Raw genomic sequence first — 13245 nt, 5'->3', positions numbered from 1 at the left:
CATTTTCTTCATTTATATACATTATATAATAGAATTTAAAAAAAAAAAAAATTTCCAATTAAAACAATTGAGTAAAATTTTATGAGTTTTAAAAAGGAAAAGGATAAGAAATGGATAATAATATATATAACAGGAAAATGGTGGCATGGCCCATCAGTGGATCCTCGTCACTCCCATTAATGCCATTCACTTGACTTTTTGTTCACTCCTTCCCGCACCCTCTTCTGAATTCTACGATCTTCGATCAGGGACCACTCAGACATCTAGATTCCATTCGATCCCGCTTTTGATGCCATTCTAGTTTTAATTCAGATTTTGCTTTCGGTTCTCGATTATCTCCAGGTTGTGGGCCGTTGCTTAGAATTCACTCCACGTATGGATTCGATTTCTGATGATCTGATTTTGATTTCGAGTCCCGATTCATCGTTTTTCTCAGCTGAGTTTTAGCTTCGTTTGATTGTATCCCCAATTCGTACGTAGATTTGACCTGATTAAATAGATTCAGTGGGTTTTCGTGATAATTCGTGTTGCTATTGATTGCGATGAAGATCGAGGAATTGGATGATTCTATGGATGGTGGGTTGGAGAGAAGCTACGGTGATAACAGTAATAGTGATAAGGAAAGAAGGCTGATCCCGGTCCGGGTCGACGCCAAAAGGGCTTTGGTCGGGGCTGGGGCTCGGATACTTTTCTATCCGACCCTTTTGTACAACGTCTTCCGGAATAAAATTCAAGCTGAGTTCAGGTGGTGGGATCAAATTGATCAGGTATAACACAGCTTCATGGTTCAGGGATTAGTCTCTAAAATTCTTCAATGTGTTTTTTTGAGATTTGATTGTTGAGGTAGTAATTTTGTCATACCTCGTTTTGTTTGAGTTGCAATGTGCGTAACATTAAATTTGCGTACCTGTGATCGAAGCTAGCGGATTGTGATATTGAAAATACAATCACAAGAGCTTTGATTCGAGTCTGATGCAAATATGCAATCTTTGTATTGCGACTTTTTGTGCCGATGGTGTAAAAATTAGTTTAATTTTGTAAGAAATAATCTCCAGCATTTTCTCATGTTGGGTTGGAGAATTGCCTGATAGTGGCCGTCTCTTTATGACCGCTCGATGATGATGCTTACTCACTTGAGTTTGAGGTTTATATATTTTCGCTTTCAATGATATCCTTATCATGGCGGTTACCAAATATTTATGTATCTTCTGTTGGATATTTAAACTGAAGATATATGTCTAAATATTTGCATCTGTGAGGAGTATTCAGTTTCTCCTGCTTGGAGCCGTTCCATTTCCAAAGGATGTACCTCGGCTTAAGCATCTTGGAGTTGGTGGTGTAATTACTCTGAACGAGCCCTATGAAACTTTGGTACCGACATCTTTGTACCATGTAAGTTATTTATCTCTGCTTGACTTTGGATGTTGGAATTGTGTGAGCCTGTGAGGCTATGATTATTCTAAAGCCTTTTTCTTATAAGCTATCATACATTTATGTTTAATTTATACGAGTTTGCAGTTTCTTTTGCCCTAAACGGGTATCTGTTTTATGTGGCAATTTTACTTCTAAATATTTCTGTTATTGAAAACTTTGATATGTTTTTACAATTAGAATTCTTCCATCATTTGTGTGAGATGTTCTCTCCGGCCCCTTGTTCAAATTGACTTCCAAGGATTCTCTTTCTCACTCAGTGTTCTATTCTTACTCACCATCCTGTTGCATTGTTATTTCAGGCTCATGGAATAGACCATCTTGTAATCCCAACCCGAGATTATATGTTTGCTCCATCGTTTGTGGACATTAATCGAGCTGTAGATTTCATTCACAGTCAGTGGTTTTCTTTTCACCATTTTCCTTATATCCGCCTTATGTCTTGTAATTATACCATCCTCAACACTTGCCTTTCTTTTCACGCTGCTCGTAGAAAATGCTTCTACTGGTCGAACAACATATGTGCACTGCAAAGCTGGACGGGGACGGAGCACAACCATTGTCCTCTGTTATCTGGTGCTGTTCTTTTTTCTCCACAGAATTTGAGAAGTAACAATGGCAATGTTGGACCTTCGTAACACCTTAACATGATTTGCAGGTGGAATATAAGCATATGAGTCCTGTGGCCGCACTTGAATATGTTCGGTCTAGAAGACCCAGGGTGCTATTGGCTCCATCCCAGTGGAAGGTATACACAAAACCAGGGCTAAATTGCCCAGATCTGAGAATTTAGGGGAGGAGGTAGAAACAGGTGCCACGAGGTTAGAATACTGGCAATTGACGTTGTGCATGGTGGGTTTTGCTAGAACCATGGCAAGTGTACTTGCCATACGAGAATTATTACACTTGCCATACGAGAATTATTCATCCAAGTTGTTGGAAGAGTTGATTGCACATTGTCATAAATGCATTTCTTTGTCTCTGCATTTTGACGTTGGAGGATTACTACAACGTGACAAGAGGGTCGTGGAGAAAAATGGGATGTAAACACGCAGTTATAGTAAATCACATAAAATCTCAAAACTTTTTATTTGTGAGCGACGAACGCAGAACGCCCCTTGCACCCTTTGCTGGATCCGCCTCCTGCAAAAAACTGTATTTTTTTCTAGCTGATAAAAGCAACTTACAAGATTCTGTGTCATGTGGATGCTTTAAAACTCGTAGTTGCTTGCTTTTCCAGGCAGTTCAAGAATACGAGCAACAGCGGATGGCCACGAAGGCGATGTGTACTTCAGGAGACGTTGTGCTCATTACAAAAGCCGATCTCGAAGGTTATCATAGCCCTTGCAACGACATCTCCGGCAAGGAGCTGATGGCCATGCCAAGAATATCGATGTCAATGCCTATGATGGCTAGGTTGTCTTGCCTCTTTTCATCGTTAAAAGTTTCAGGTAGCTGCGGACCGATAACGAGGCAGCTAACCGAGGCTCGTGCTTGCTAAGCTTGGAGGGGGGAGCATATCTTTGCAAACAAGCTAACAAGAAAAACGTCCATAATCTCTTGTGGTAAATGATAAGAATATAAATAAACAGAAAGAGGATACTTTTCGGTTGTACATAACATGGGTCGGGTATGATTTGGTGCTTAATTTGTATATAACTACAAGTACTACTATTTCATCTTGGATCCTTTGCTCGTATACTGATTTTGTGAAGTCGGGTCTAATCCATGTATTGGATCCGAATATTTCTTCGGTTGCCTGGCCGAGTAGAGTTGGACTCGGGTCTAATCCATGAAATAAACAATGAAACTTTGAGTTGACAAATACTAAAAAAATTAGTATATTAAGGCTATGTTTAGTCTATAGGATAAAATAACTAATTGGATTGATAACAAAATTTAAGGTAAGGATATATAATGTGTAATGATGAAGAATGTTTTGTTTGGTAAGATTTTAATGAGAATGATAAATTTTATATTTTTTGTTTATGAGACAAAAATATCCTAAACTAACATTGATGACAATTTGGTATATAAAATGATATTTCTAGCAATGTTTTAAAAATCATGTGGGTAAAATGACAATTTGTGTTATATTTTAGGAATTGAATTCTCAATCCTCCCAAAAAAATGTGATGTCTTTTCACCCAAATAAGTTTTTTTATCATGAACTTCATGATTAATGAACCCATAAAAAATGAGACAAACATGGATTTATCAATCACTAAAAAAAAAAAAAAATAGGACGGTTAAACCGTCGCTAAATGGTAAAAGCGACGGTTTTAACGACGGTTTGGCGGTCGTAACAAAACCTAGCGTCGCTTTCTCAAAACGACGGTTTTTCAACTCCCGTCGCCTATAGCGATGGTTTTTATGAAGAAGACCGTCGCTCCGTAGCGACGGTTTCTATAATGCCCGTCGCTAAAATAAGCGACGGTTATATACCGACCGTCGCTATATTAAGTGACGGTTCGTAAACACCGTCGCTATAAAAAGCGACGGTTCGTAAATACCGTTTACAAACCGTCGCTAAAATAAGCGACAGTTGTTAGAAAACCGTTGCTATATTTAGCGATGGTATAAGTAAAACCGTCGCTATATTAATCGGTGGTTTTTTTAAAAAAAACCGTCGCTTCATATAACGACGGTATGTAACGAGAGTCGCACCTGATGCACCGCGAAGATATTAAATTTAAACAAAAATTAATGTATTAAATTTACACAAATAAACTAATACGTAAAAATTAAAATCATGTATTAAATTTTCTGTAAAAAAAAAACTTTAAAACCTGATGTTGCGCGAAGATATGCTTGCTTCCACGGAACGCTGAAAAATCGCACCGAGTAGCAAATCTACAAAATAAATACGAAATAGTTAGTACACCAAACTTTAAATTTTTATTTAAACATATCCTAGAAGGTTTAAGTTTTATCACTCATATCAAACATATCCTAAAAAGTTTACGTTTTAGCATCGGTTTTATTCAGTTAAATTGAAAGGGTTTCCAACTTATAAAGAAACATTCTTATTTTCGAGCTTCGATTTGTTATGAATTCCATTTAAAGCGGTCAAGGTTTAAGGATATATATATATATATATATATATATATATATATATATATATATTATATCGTCCTTTATTTTGACCTATTTTCAGTTTGGTCGTTTAAAAAAAATAAAATTACATTTTTGTTTTAAATTTGTTAATGAGATAAGGTGGTTTAGTGAAGAAGAATCTGAAAAAAGGAATTTGAAGTACATGTGTTATTCCTCATTGCACTACATAATATTAAATTCCGCGAATCTGTGCAAACCCTAATACGTACTCCTTTTTAAAGCACAAAAAAATCTTCCATAAAGCCAAATAAATGAATAACAACTTTATATGTCGAACACGACATTTCATCATTATTATTTTCATATTGCATGTGGAAAGTGACACATTAATTCTTCTATAACCCTTTTCTTTCCCTCTCTTTAATTTGGATATTATAAGCATATAATTAATTAAAACATGAATGCTCATTTTCTCTCTCTCATTTTATAACATTTCAAATGTTGTAATTATTTCATTGATTGAGTTTTTGTCTCTTTTACGAATTTTAGATTGGCAATTCACAATTTTATTATACTAACTTGCAGTACTTTGTATTACAAAAAACTAATTTAATTTATACGTTTACAATGCACGCAAATTATCATAAGAATCTAATGATGTGTGTATGTAGATTTGTAGATATACACATCTCTAGAGCTGAAAGTTTACAATATATATACATTGGATGCCACTTTGGGAGACGCGGTTTCGTATAAAATCTTTAGGTTAATTCTAAAGTTAAAGGAGAGAGTACATTCATATGATATAAAATACAACTATATTTATTGATAAAATTTTAATAAACTTATGCAAGCATTTCATTTTAATAATAGGTTTGATTTGTTCACAGACAATTCCTGTGAGTTGGGAGATTCTGAATTTTTTTTATTAATAAAAGGGCTCTGAGTTTCTGATAAACCCAAGATTTAAAGCTGCTTAATTATCTTAATCAAATAAATTATGGTGTAAATTTCTCAAAATCAGTGGTCTTTATTCCCTTTAATTAAAAACTACGTTCATTCACTTGATTACATGCGAAAAGAAAATAATAATAAAAAAACCCTTAACAGATATAAATACATTAGTAGTACCAAGTATATATCTTTTTCTTAAAGATCTAAATATATAGAGGTGGAGCCAAGAATATTTATTTGTGAGTATCGGTTTGGCTTACGATGCATTTGGAAGCCCTTGGCCAAACAAGTATTTCACAAATAGCCGTCAAGGAATTCCATTAATAACATGCCATTTTGATCATTTGAAACAACTCGATGAATTTAGTAGCTCATTTTAAGAGGCTATAATCAAATGACTATAGATCGAACCTACCCAATTTTTACAGTATGCTAGTTGGCTGTTGATGATCTAGCTATACTTATCATCTTCTTTTTGGGGTCAATATCAGTAATGCGGTTAATCCAACGATAAAACTAATCCCAAATTATAGAGCTATGACACAATCAAAGACGAATGAACAAAATGTTGAATTGTATCGTATACTAGTCTCTACAGGGGATTATTACTCATTTTGGTACTTGATGTTGTATTTTCTAATTATTTCTTCAATTAGGAAAATGAAAAAAATAAATAATAATTCTAGGTTTTATATTAGTCAAAATGTTTTATTAAAAAAACAAGTATATGTCTATAAAATTAATTAAAACTTGATATTCACAAATTTCAATACAATTAGCCATTATATATATATATATATATATATATATATATATATATATATATATATATATATATATATATATATATATATATATATATATATATATATATATGAGGGAAGCCGTTGCGTCCCTAAACAACAATTGAGCAATGATATCCATTTTCAAAACAAAACAAAAAAACTAATAAAAAAATATATAAAGTTTTAATGACGTTCAATATTTGTATCGAATTTTGTAAACAAAAATACCTAAAAAGTAAAAAAAAAATGGAACAAATATAATAAGAATAAACACATAAAGACGACATAGCAATCATCATGGTGATAACTTTCATGCAGGTGAACTCTTTACTTTGAGGCTGGCCGGTCTTGCATTGGTATACATGGCTTCTTCTATCTGACAAAAACACTGCAGCCTTCCTTTGTCTTACACTTCTTTTCCCCTTTTTTTCTCCTTCTTTTCTCTCTTCTGTGCTTTTTCTATCTTGGGTTTTGTTCAACAGTTATTTCAGTTTGAGCCAAGAATTTGGACAAAAGATAGAAAAGGGACAATGCATGTATGGGTATACATGGTCCCTATTCGCTTGTATGAACAGAATTAAAGAAGAGTTTCGAATAGCAATGATTATGGCAATGATCTCTCTCTTTTGTCCTAAAAATCGAAAAAAGAAAAAAAAAGAATTATCCATGATGATGATGATCATCATCAGGGTTATCGGGATCAGGCCAGAAGGTGGAGTACTTCAACCATTCTGCTTCCTGAGTGTTTGCCATGGATGATTCCTGAAATTCCAACAAAAATATGATAATTAGATTATATGAGCTAATGGTTGATTTACGCGTTCTTCGGTGAAACCGAACTGGGTTCAAGTTTTATTCGGGAGCGATTAACATGTTCGAATCTCGATCTTAACTCAAATTTAAGTTAATATTCATATAAGTTTGAACTAAGTAATAGCGGAATAGTATTCATGATATCTAAACCTCGTACTTCAATTTCCACTTAAGTTACAAGGGATACATGCATATTTAAGTTCTAACATGAAAAGTTACAATTTTAGTACATTGGACATGACTTGATGCGCCCAACACCATATCCAGGACTCCGATAAAAAGTGATTAAAGGTAAAACTTATCGAGATAAAACTGCTATGTGATTATTTATAAACCGGAAATAAAAAGATGACGCAAGATAAAGAACCATATAGAACCATAAAATTAATTTTGAATGTATACCTAAAAAAATGAATGGAATTTTGAAGCCATTTCGGCTGCATGCATGTGAATTCTCTCTTCCTAGGATGCCATATGGAAAAGTTTTTGGGTCATTCTCCTTCTTGGCTTTTACACCAATGCTTCCTCGTAGATTTAAATAATAAATTGTATTTGGATTTAGATAAAGTGTTCTATTGTAAAGTAGATTTAGCTGTCATCTTCAATCTTATTCCTTTATATATTCTTTGTGTAAGTAGTTAAAATTGAGAGCAGCCTTACAAAAGAATTATCTCACTAAGTTCCATTTCTTCACTTTTATTTATTTGTTCAAAAAGTGGAAGAAAGGAGGATTCTTGCAGCAACTTCCACAATTGACGGCTTTTAGTTTCACGATGTTCTATTTATGGTTGCATGGATATAAATTGCCTAACATGCATGTGATAAGACACAATCAAATAAAGTTTTCATCAAAATAATTTTAAAAAATATATATATAGACTAGATAGGAAAATGTATAAATGTCATAATATTTATGTTTTTTTCCCAAAGTTTTTCGTTGAATGAAATATATAGACTAGCTAGGAAAATTTAAATATTTGACCTTGAAAATTCGAAATTATACTTAATTAATTAATGGCTTTTATGGGTTTTGTGATTATTACCAATCCAAATTCCAATGTCAAGAATCAAGAACCTTAGGTATAAGCTTGAGACAGAATTAAGGTACCTTTAATATTCTAGGTTCTTCTATTCAATATTACATTTATAAATTATTATTATTACTACTACTACTACACAGACATCGATGATATATGAATTAAAAGAGAAAAAACCGACACGGTTTCAACTTCAAAATTGGCAAGTCAAAATAAAATGTAAGAACTGGTGACATTATGATAGTTAAAAGTGACTAATTAAAGGCAATCCGGGAAAGAAGATACGTCAATCTAACCCAAAATTTTTTTGAGATAAAACGAGAAAACAAGAAAAAGAAAAACGCATATAAATCCTCCAAGTATAGTTTGGCTAGCCTGATATCGAAATCTCTCCTTATCATAAAATAATATTCCCTTTATCTCAAAAACGGTTATAATTCACGAAAACAATTAAATTTAATGATATAAATTTATTTTCATGTACATTTTTGTAAATATTGCTACAATATATTCGATTTACTTCAATTTATACATTACTAATCATATCTTTATTTTCCACAATGCAAGTGATACCTTTTCCCATTCCATGATTTAATCTCTAAGTAGTTGTGGTTTAGACAGAGACACACACACACATATTTAAGAAAGCATGCATTTTAGGGTCAAAAAGTTGAAGAGTTCAAATACATACTTCTTTGATGTCAGTTGAGGTGCAGCCCATAATGAGTTCCTCTAATCCAGATGCAGACCTTCCTCCTAGTTTATGATGTTGTTGCTGCTGCTGCTGCTGCTCACAGAATATAATAAATAATTTTTAGTTGTGACAAATATAAAAACATAATCATGTATATGATCATGTACTGTCTGCAAAAGATAGGGACTATTAAAGTCAACAATATGATTATATATTTGTTAGCAATATCGCTGGCATTCAAATTTCTGATCACTTCCCGATGAGTACAAATTACAAACAAAGTCATATGATAAAACAGGCTGGATACTGATTAATTTCTTTTAAATGAATAATCTTTCTTATTAATTATTAGTTTAACCTCAAGCCACTGGACATTTATACTGATGTTGTATATAATAAGAACAGAAAAAGGTAGATGTGAAAATGAAAAGCAAGATTGTTATTTTCAGTTTTCGAAGAAAATCGAACTCAAAAGTATTGAATTCGAAAAAGTATGTAACGAGGCTGGATATTCGTGATTTATATATTTACTTGTGTATGTGTGTTTATACAAAGTTTATATATATAGGTGTACCTGGAAATTTTCATTCGGGAGCATGATCGTTGGAACATGGAAGCAGTTATCTTGATCAAGAATAATGCTGGAAGTGTGATGCATTACTGGTGGAGGTGATATAATGGCAGAAATGGAATGTGAAGGCCTGCTGACGTGATATGCTGTAGCTGCTGATGCTGTTGAGATTTGATGATGATCATGGCTCATGTGCATCATGTCACGCGCTTCGCACGTGCCACTTTGTGCCTCCCTTCCTATTGAAGCCTCTCCAATATTTCCAGCCTGAAATATTAATCACCCTAAATTAAAATCTGTTTATTTTAATTTGGTTTTAATAATTATCATTACAGGTCTGAAACCTCTCAGTCATGCTTCATTAGTTTGTCACATTATGGACAGACAAAAGAAATATGGTGAGCATGTCATGTTATATATAGAAGGAAAATGCATTATTATATTTGTAGATTAATTTTAAAATGTGTTGGTAATGTCCATAGATTATAATTAAGAAACATAAAAATTGACTTAAGAATTATAAGAAATTCAGAGGGAGAAATACAATACCGTATCACAAAATGCTGGTGGTGATGAATCATGAATGCAAAAAAAAATTGTAAATGACATGATGAATGATTTCATTTGAAAATGTACACTTTGTAAGTATATATTATCTTAAATAATAGCTTAATATGCTAACGAAGTGAAAATTTTGCTATACATACCTGATCGTCAAAGGGTTTTCTATAAGGAAGAAAGCTAAAATGATCAGCTTTCAATTGCTGGATATGATCTATAGCACTATAACATGGAATAGGTGCACCAACATTTACAGCGGCAGCTGAAAATTCGTCTCTTTGGGGGATCATTTCCTTATTAGAACAACTCCCACTGCCACTTTCTTTCTGGCTATTTGGCTCGACGCTTAACCCCTCGCCTAAAAGGGCATTAACACTACTTTTCTCCGAAGACCAGTTGCATTGCCTTGGTTGTGTCTGATAGAAAATCTTGGAAACCACAAGTTCCCCTTCTCTTTCTTCTTCATGTTGGCCTAAATGGTATTGATGCATAACCCAATTCGTTTTCTCGGGCTTTCTGTTTTTCCCAAAGTTTGTGTACAACACCAAGATTTTCTTGCACCCTTTTTGCTTGCCATTCACCATGACTGGCCTGGTTTTGCCTGTCTTATGCCACCGCGTTTCGCCACCTTGTAAGTCGCATTCGGTTTGAATTTTTCTTCTTTTTCTTGTACCGGTTGTGTAAGCTTTGGAGGGTCTATGGAAGAAATGTCTGCTAAGTCCATCTCTTGTCACTCCTAGAAAGAAAGAAATTAAAACAAAATTAGGTTTATTTAGGTGCAACAGAATCTTGAAATTTAAATTTCTTTGAAGTGAAACTAGGAGAGACTATTAAAAAAATAAATAAAACAACCATAGTCAGAAAAATTGTTTATCTTCCAAGAAAATATCATAGTAAAACCTATCTACTTGAATCATGGCAGATTAAGCTACCGTATCCAATACACACACTAAATGAAAATTTATAAGATTAAAAAAATAAATTATATGGTGAGAGTAGTTCAGACCTGGAAGCTTTTCGGGATGTGTATAACAAATCCCATCTTCACCTTCAATAGTAGGAATAAATTCATCAATTAAAGGATGGGATATTGATTCTTTTCCTTCAACCTTTGCTTCAAGATGTTCTATCAATTCTTGATCCGTCGGATCAAACTTTACTCCGGCCGGTAAGCCTACCCAATCCTGCAACAAAACCCAGTTATTTCAATCACCAGAACTGAATATAACATGAAAAAAGAGAGGAATCGGGAAGACTTAAAAACCATAAAATCAAAAGCAAAAAGTATATTTAACTCTCATATCTTGTTTTTAATTATTTAATAACTTTCCGAAATCTTGCTAATGAAGACAAGAATATATTCAATATTTAGAGAAATTTCGAGTACCGGCTTTCCTTCAAGCTTGTGTCCACAACCCGGGCAGTGTTTGGATCCACATAGTTGATGCTCCTCAAGCTTCGCATCTATGAGATCAGAACTGCTCACAGATCCCAACTGAGTACCCTTGTTCATGGCTCAAACAAACACCTCCTCTCTTTATAAACTACGTATTCATCAGATTATATATCTGTACTTGTATATTAATCTTAACTCCATATATTAACAACCTCAACCCAGCTTCTTGCCCAATCAAAACTCTCAATCTCCTCAGCAAACTATTTAAATATCAAGAAAACAAAAATAACTTGACCATTCATGTACGTGCAGTTGTATCTTACGTTACACATAAAAATACCATCTTTTTCGAAGATAAAAATAAAAAATCAGTGACTACATAAATCCATGGACATGGAACAAAGAAAAAAATTGATGAACATATGAAATTCTTGGATTTCTTGAAGAAAGTCTTTAAAACTAAAAGGTTACGAACGAATCAAGCTTCAAGGGAAATGAAATATTACGAAAATATAATATATTTAAAATATAGACGCCAGAGAGGTTAGGACAAAATCAAACAGAAAGAGAGGAAGGTAAAAAGAAAGAAATCAAGGGGCTTTAATCACGCAAAAAACGCCAGAATTCTGCTACTTTAACTGAAGCAAGTAGTGAGATAAAGGAAAAGCAAGCTGCCCTATATCATACCTTTAACAACTCTCCCTGCTAAATTTGTAGACTGTTTTGTGTGTGTTTTAGGTGTTTGTGCGTGAGAGAGAGGAGGAGAAGAGAGATTTTGGATTGGATTTTTTAATTCATACACCTTTGTATGTATGTATGTTGGAGTCTTCTTGACTGGTAAAGCAAAAGCAAGAAAATGCAAGGGCCTCGGTTGTTACTTAAGAATGCACTCAAAAGCGCAGCAACCCCAACTGTTTTTTACTTAATCTGCCCAACCAAATTTAGTCCAACAGAAAATACATTTATTTAGGATATGTTTTCATATTCAAATGTTTAAAATTAGAACCCATACATGATTGCAAATAAAACAAATATTTTTTTTTATTATTATAAGAAATATTGGTGGCATGTGTACTAATTTATAAATATAAATATTGTATACGCACCCCAAAAAGGAAACTCAACTTAGAAATTTGGATTTGCCCAATTGACTGATTGAGCAGTCATCGGAGGAAATCAACTGTTGCAACTATTGGCGTGACAACAGATGAAGCCCTAATACGATGATGTATGAATTATGGAATATGGTTAATAAAATAAGTAGGGTTCCGTCAAATCTTTCGAGACGAAATCAGAAAGTTTTTTTATCAAAAGAAGTTAAAAAACCCCTCTATGTTATATGATATTATATATTATGTATATTTGCTATTGATTATTAAAATTTTTTGATATACATAAAATACGTCACAAACTTTCTATTGAGTATTAAAAATTGTAGATGATTGGTCCCACATTGACCCCAAATTTCTAAAACAATAAAATACGGTGTAGACTACGATAATCCAAAATTTATTGTGAAAAAGTGGGACATTTTACACCAAACTTTAAATTTTTATACATTCCGAAATCAATTGATCAAATAATCTCGATGCTGAATAATAATAATAATAATAATAATAATAATAATAATAATAATAATAATAATAATAATAATAATAATAATAATAATAAACCATGCCAAAAAAAGGTAAATAAACTAAAGAAAGCTATAAAAACAGGAATGAATTCCAAAAAATGATAGGAAGTCACATGGGTTTTGAGCTGTGGAGTGCTCTGATCATGATTCTTTGCCATCAATATTGTTTACACAATGTGTAGGAAAAAAGATGGAAAATTAAATCACTCAAATCTTCTGTTTTTACTTATAAATTTTATTTCATTTTTTTCGCATATTTATGTGAAAAAAATTATTTTTTATGCATGTAAACCACTTGCAAATGTTATAA

At 33.0% G+C, this 13245-nt stretch overlaps 2 protein-coding genes across 6 annotated transcripts; one reads left to right on the top strand and one right to left on the bottom strand.

The window, feature by feature from the left end:
* The first annotated feature begins 147 nt into the window (after positions 1–147).
* On the top strand, positions 148–3256 carry LOC140825901 (phosphatidylglycerophosphate phosphatase PTPMT2-like). Of its 2 annotated transcripts, XM_073187937.1 has the most exons (7): positions 148–373; positions 481–767; positions 1270–1392; positions 1734–1827; positions 1925–2007; positions 2090–2179; positions 2672–3256. In XM_073187937.1, the coding sequence occupies exons 2-7, from the start codon at positions 543–545 to the stop codon at positions 2930–2932; spliced, it is 876 nt and encodes a 291-aa protein (XP_073044038.1). In that variant the 5' UTR covers positions 148–373; positions 481–542; the 3' UTR covers positions 2933–3256. The 2 variants fall into 2 exon arrangements, with proteins under 2 accessions (XP_073044038.1, XP_073044037.1); XM_073187936.1 differs by having other exon boundaries at positions 148–767.
* Positions 3257–6419: 3163 nt separating this feature from the next.
* LOC140825900 (NAC domain-containing protein 75-like) lies at positions 6420–12187 on the bottom strand. 4 transcript variants are annotated; one of them, XM_073187932.1, is made up of 7 exons: positions 11987–12187; positions 11291–11559; positions 10910–11087; positions 10050–10639; positions 9346–9609; positions 8769–8867; positions 6420–6989 (listed from the first exon to the last, which is right to left on the bottom strand). In XM_073187932.1, the coding sequence occupies exons 2-7, from the start codon at positions 11414–11416 to the stop codon at positions 6888–6890; spliced, it is 1359 nt and encodes a 452-aa protein (XP_073044033.1). In that variant the 5' UTR covers positions 11417–11559; positions 11987–12187; the 3' UTR covers positions 6420–6887. The 4 variants fall into 4 exon arrangements, with proteins under 4 accessions (XP_073044033.1, XP_073044034.1, XP_073044036.1 ...); XM_073187933.1 differs by having other exon boundaries at positions 8769–8864; positions 11987–12186; XM_073187935.1 differs by having other exon boundaries at positions 8769–8858; positions 11987–12186.
* Between the last annotated feature and the right edge of the window lie 1058 nt (positions 12188–13245).

This window comes from Primulina eburnea, chromosome 3 (genome assembly GCF_022965805.1).
Source record: "Primulina eburnea isolate SZY01 chromosome 3, ASM2296580v1, whole genome shotgun sequence".
Taxonomy (NCBI): Eukaryota; Viridiplantae; Streptophyta; class Magnoliopsida; order Lamiales; family Gesneriaceae; genus Primulina; species Primulina eburnea.
Note: the sequence above shows the minus strand (reverse complement) of the source record. Positions and strands in the feature narration are given on the sequence as shown.

Excerpts from the sequence above, each read along its gene's own strand:
- LOC140825901 (XM_073187937.1), top strand. The coding sequence starts at position 543 with ATGAAGATCGAGGAATTGGATGATTCTATGGATGGTGGGTTGGAGAGA. Across the intron at positions 768-1,269 it reads GGTGGGATCAAATTGATCAG|TTTCTCCTGCTTGGAGCCGT; the intron begins GTATAACACAGC and ends AGGAGTATTCAG. Across the intron at positions 1,393-1,733 it reads TACCGACATCTTTGTACCAT|GCTCATGGAATAGACCATCT; the intron begins GTAAGTTATTTA and ends TTGTTATTTCAG.
- LOC140825900 (XM_073187932.1), bottom strand. The coding sequence starts at position 11,416 with ATGAACAAGGGTACTCAGTTGGGATCTGTGAGCAGTTCTGATCTCATA. Across the intron at positions 9,610-10,049 it reads GAAAACCCTTTGACGATCAG|GCTGGAAATATTGGAGAGGC; the intron begins GTATGTATAGCA and ends TTAATATTTCAG. Across the intron at positions 8,868-9,345 it reads TCCCGAATGAAAATTTCCAG|CAGCAGCAGCAGCAGCAACA; the intron begins GTACACCTATAT and ends ATATTCTGTGAG.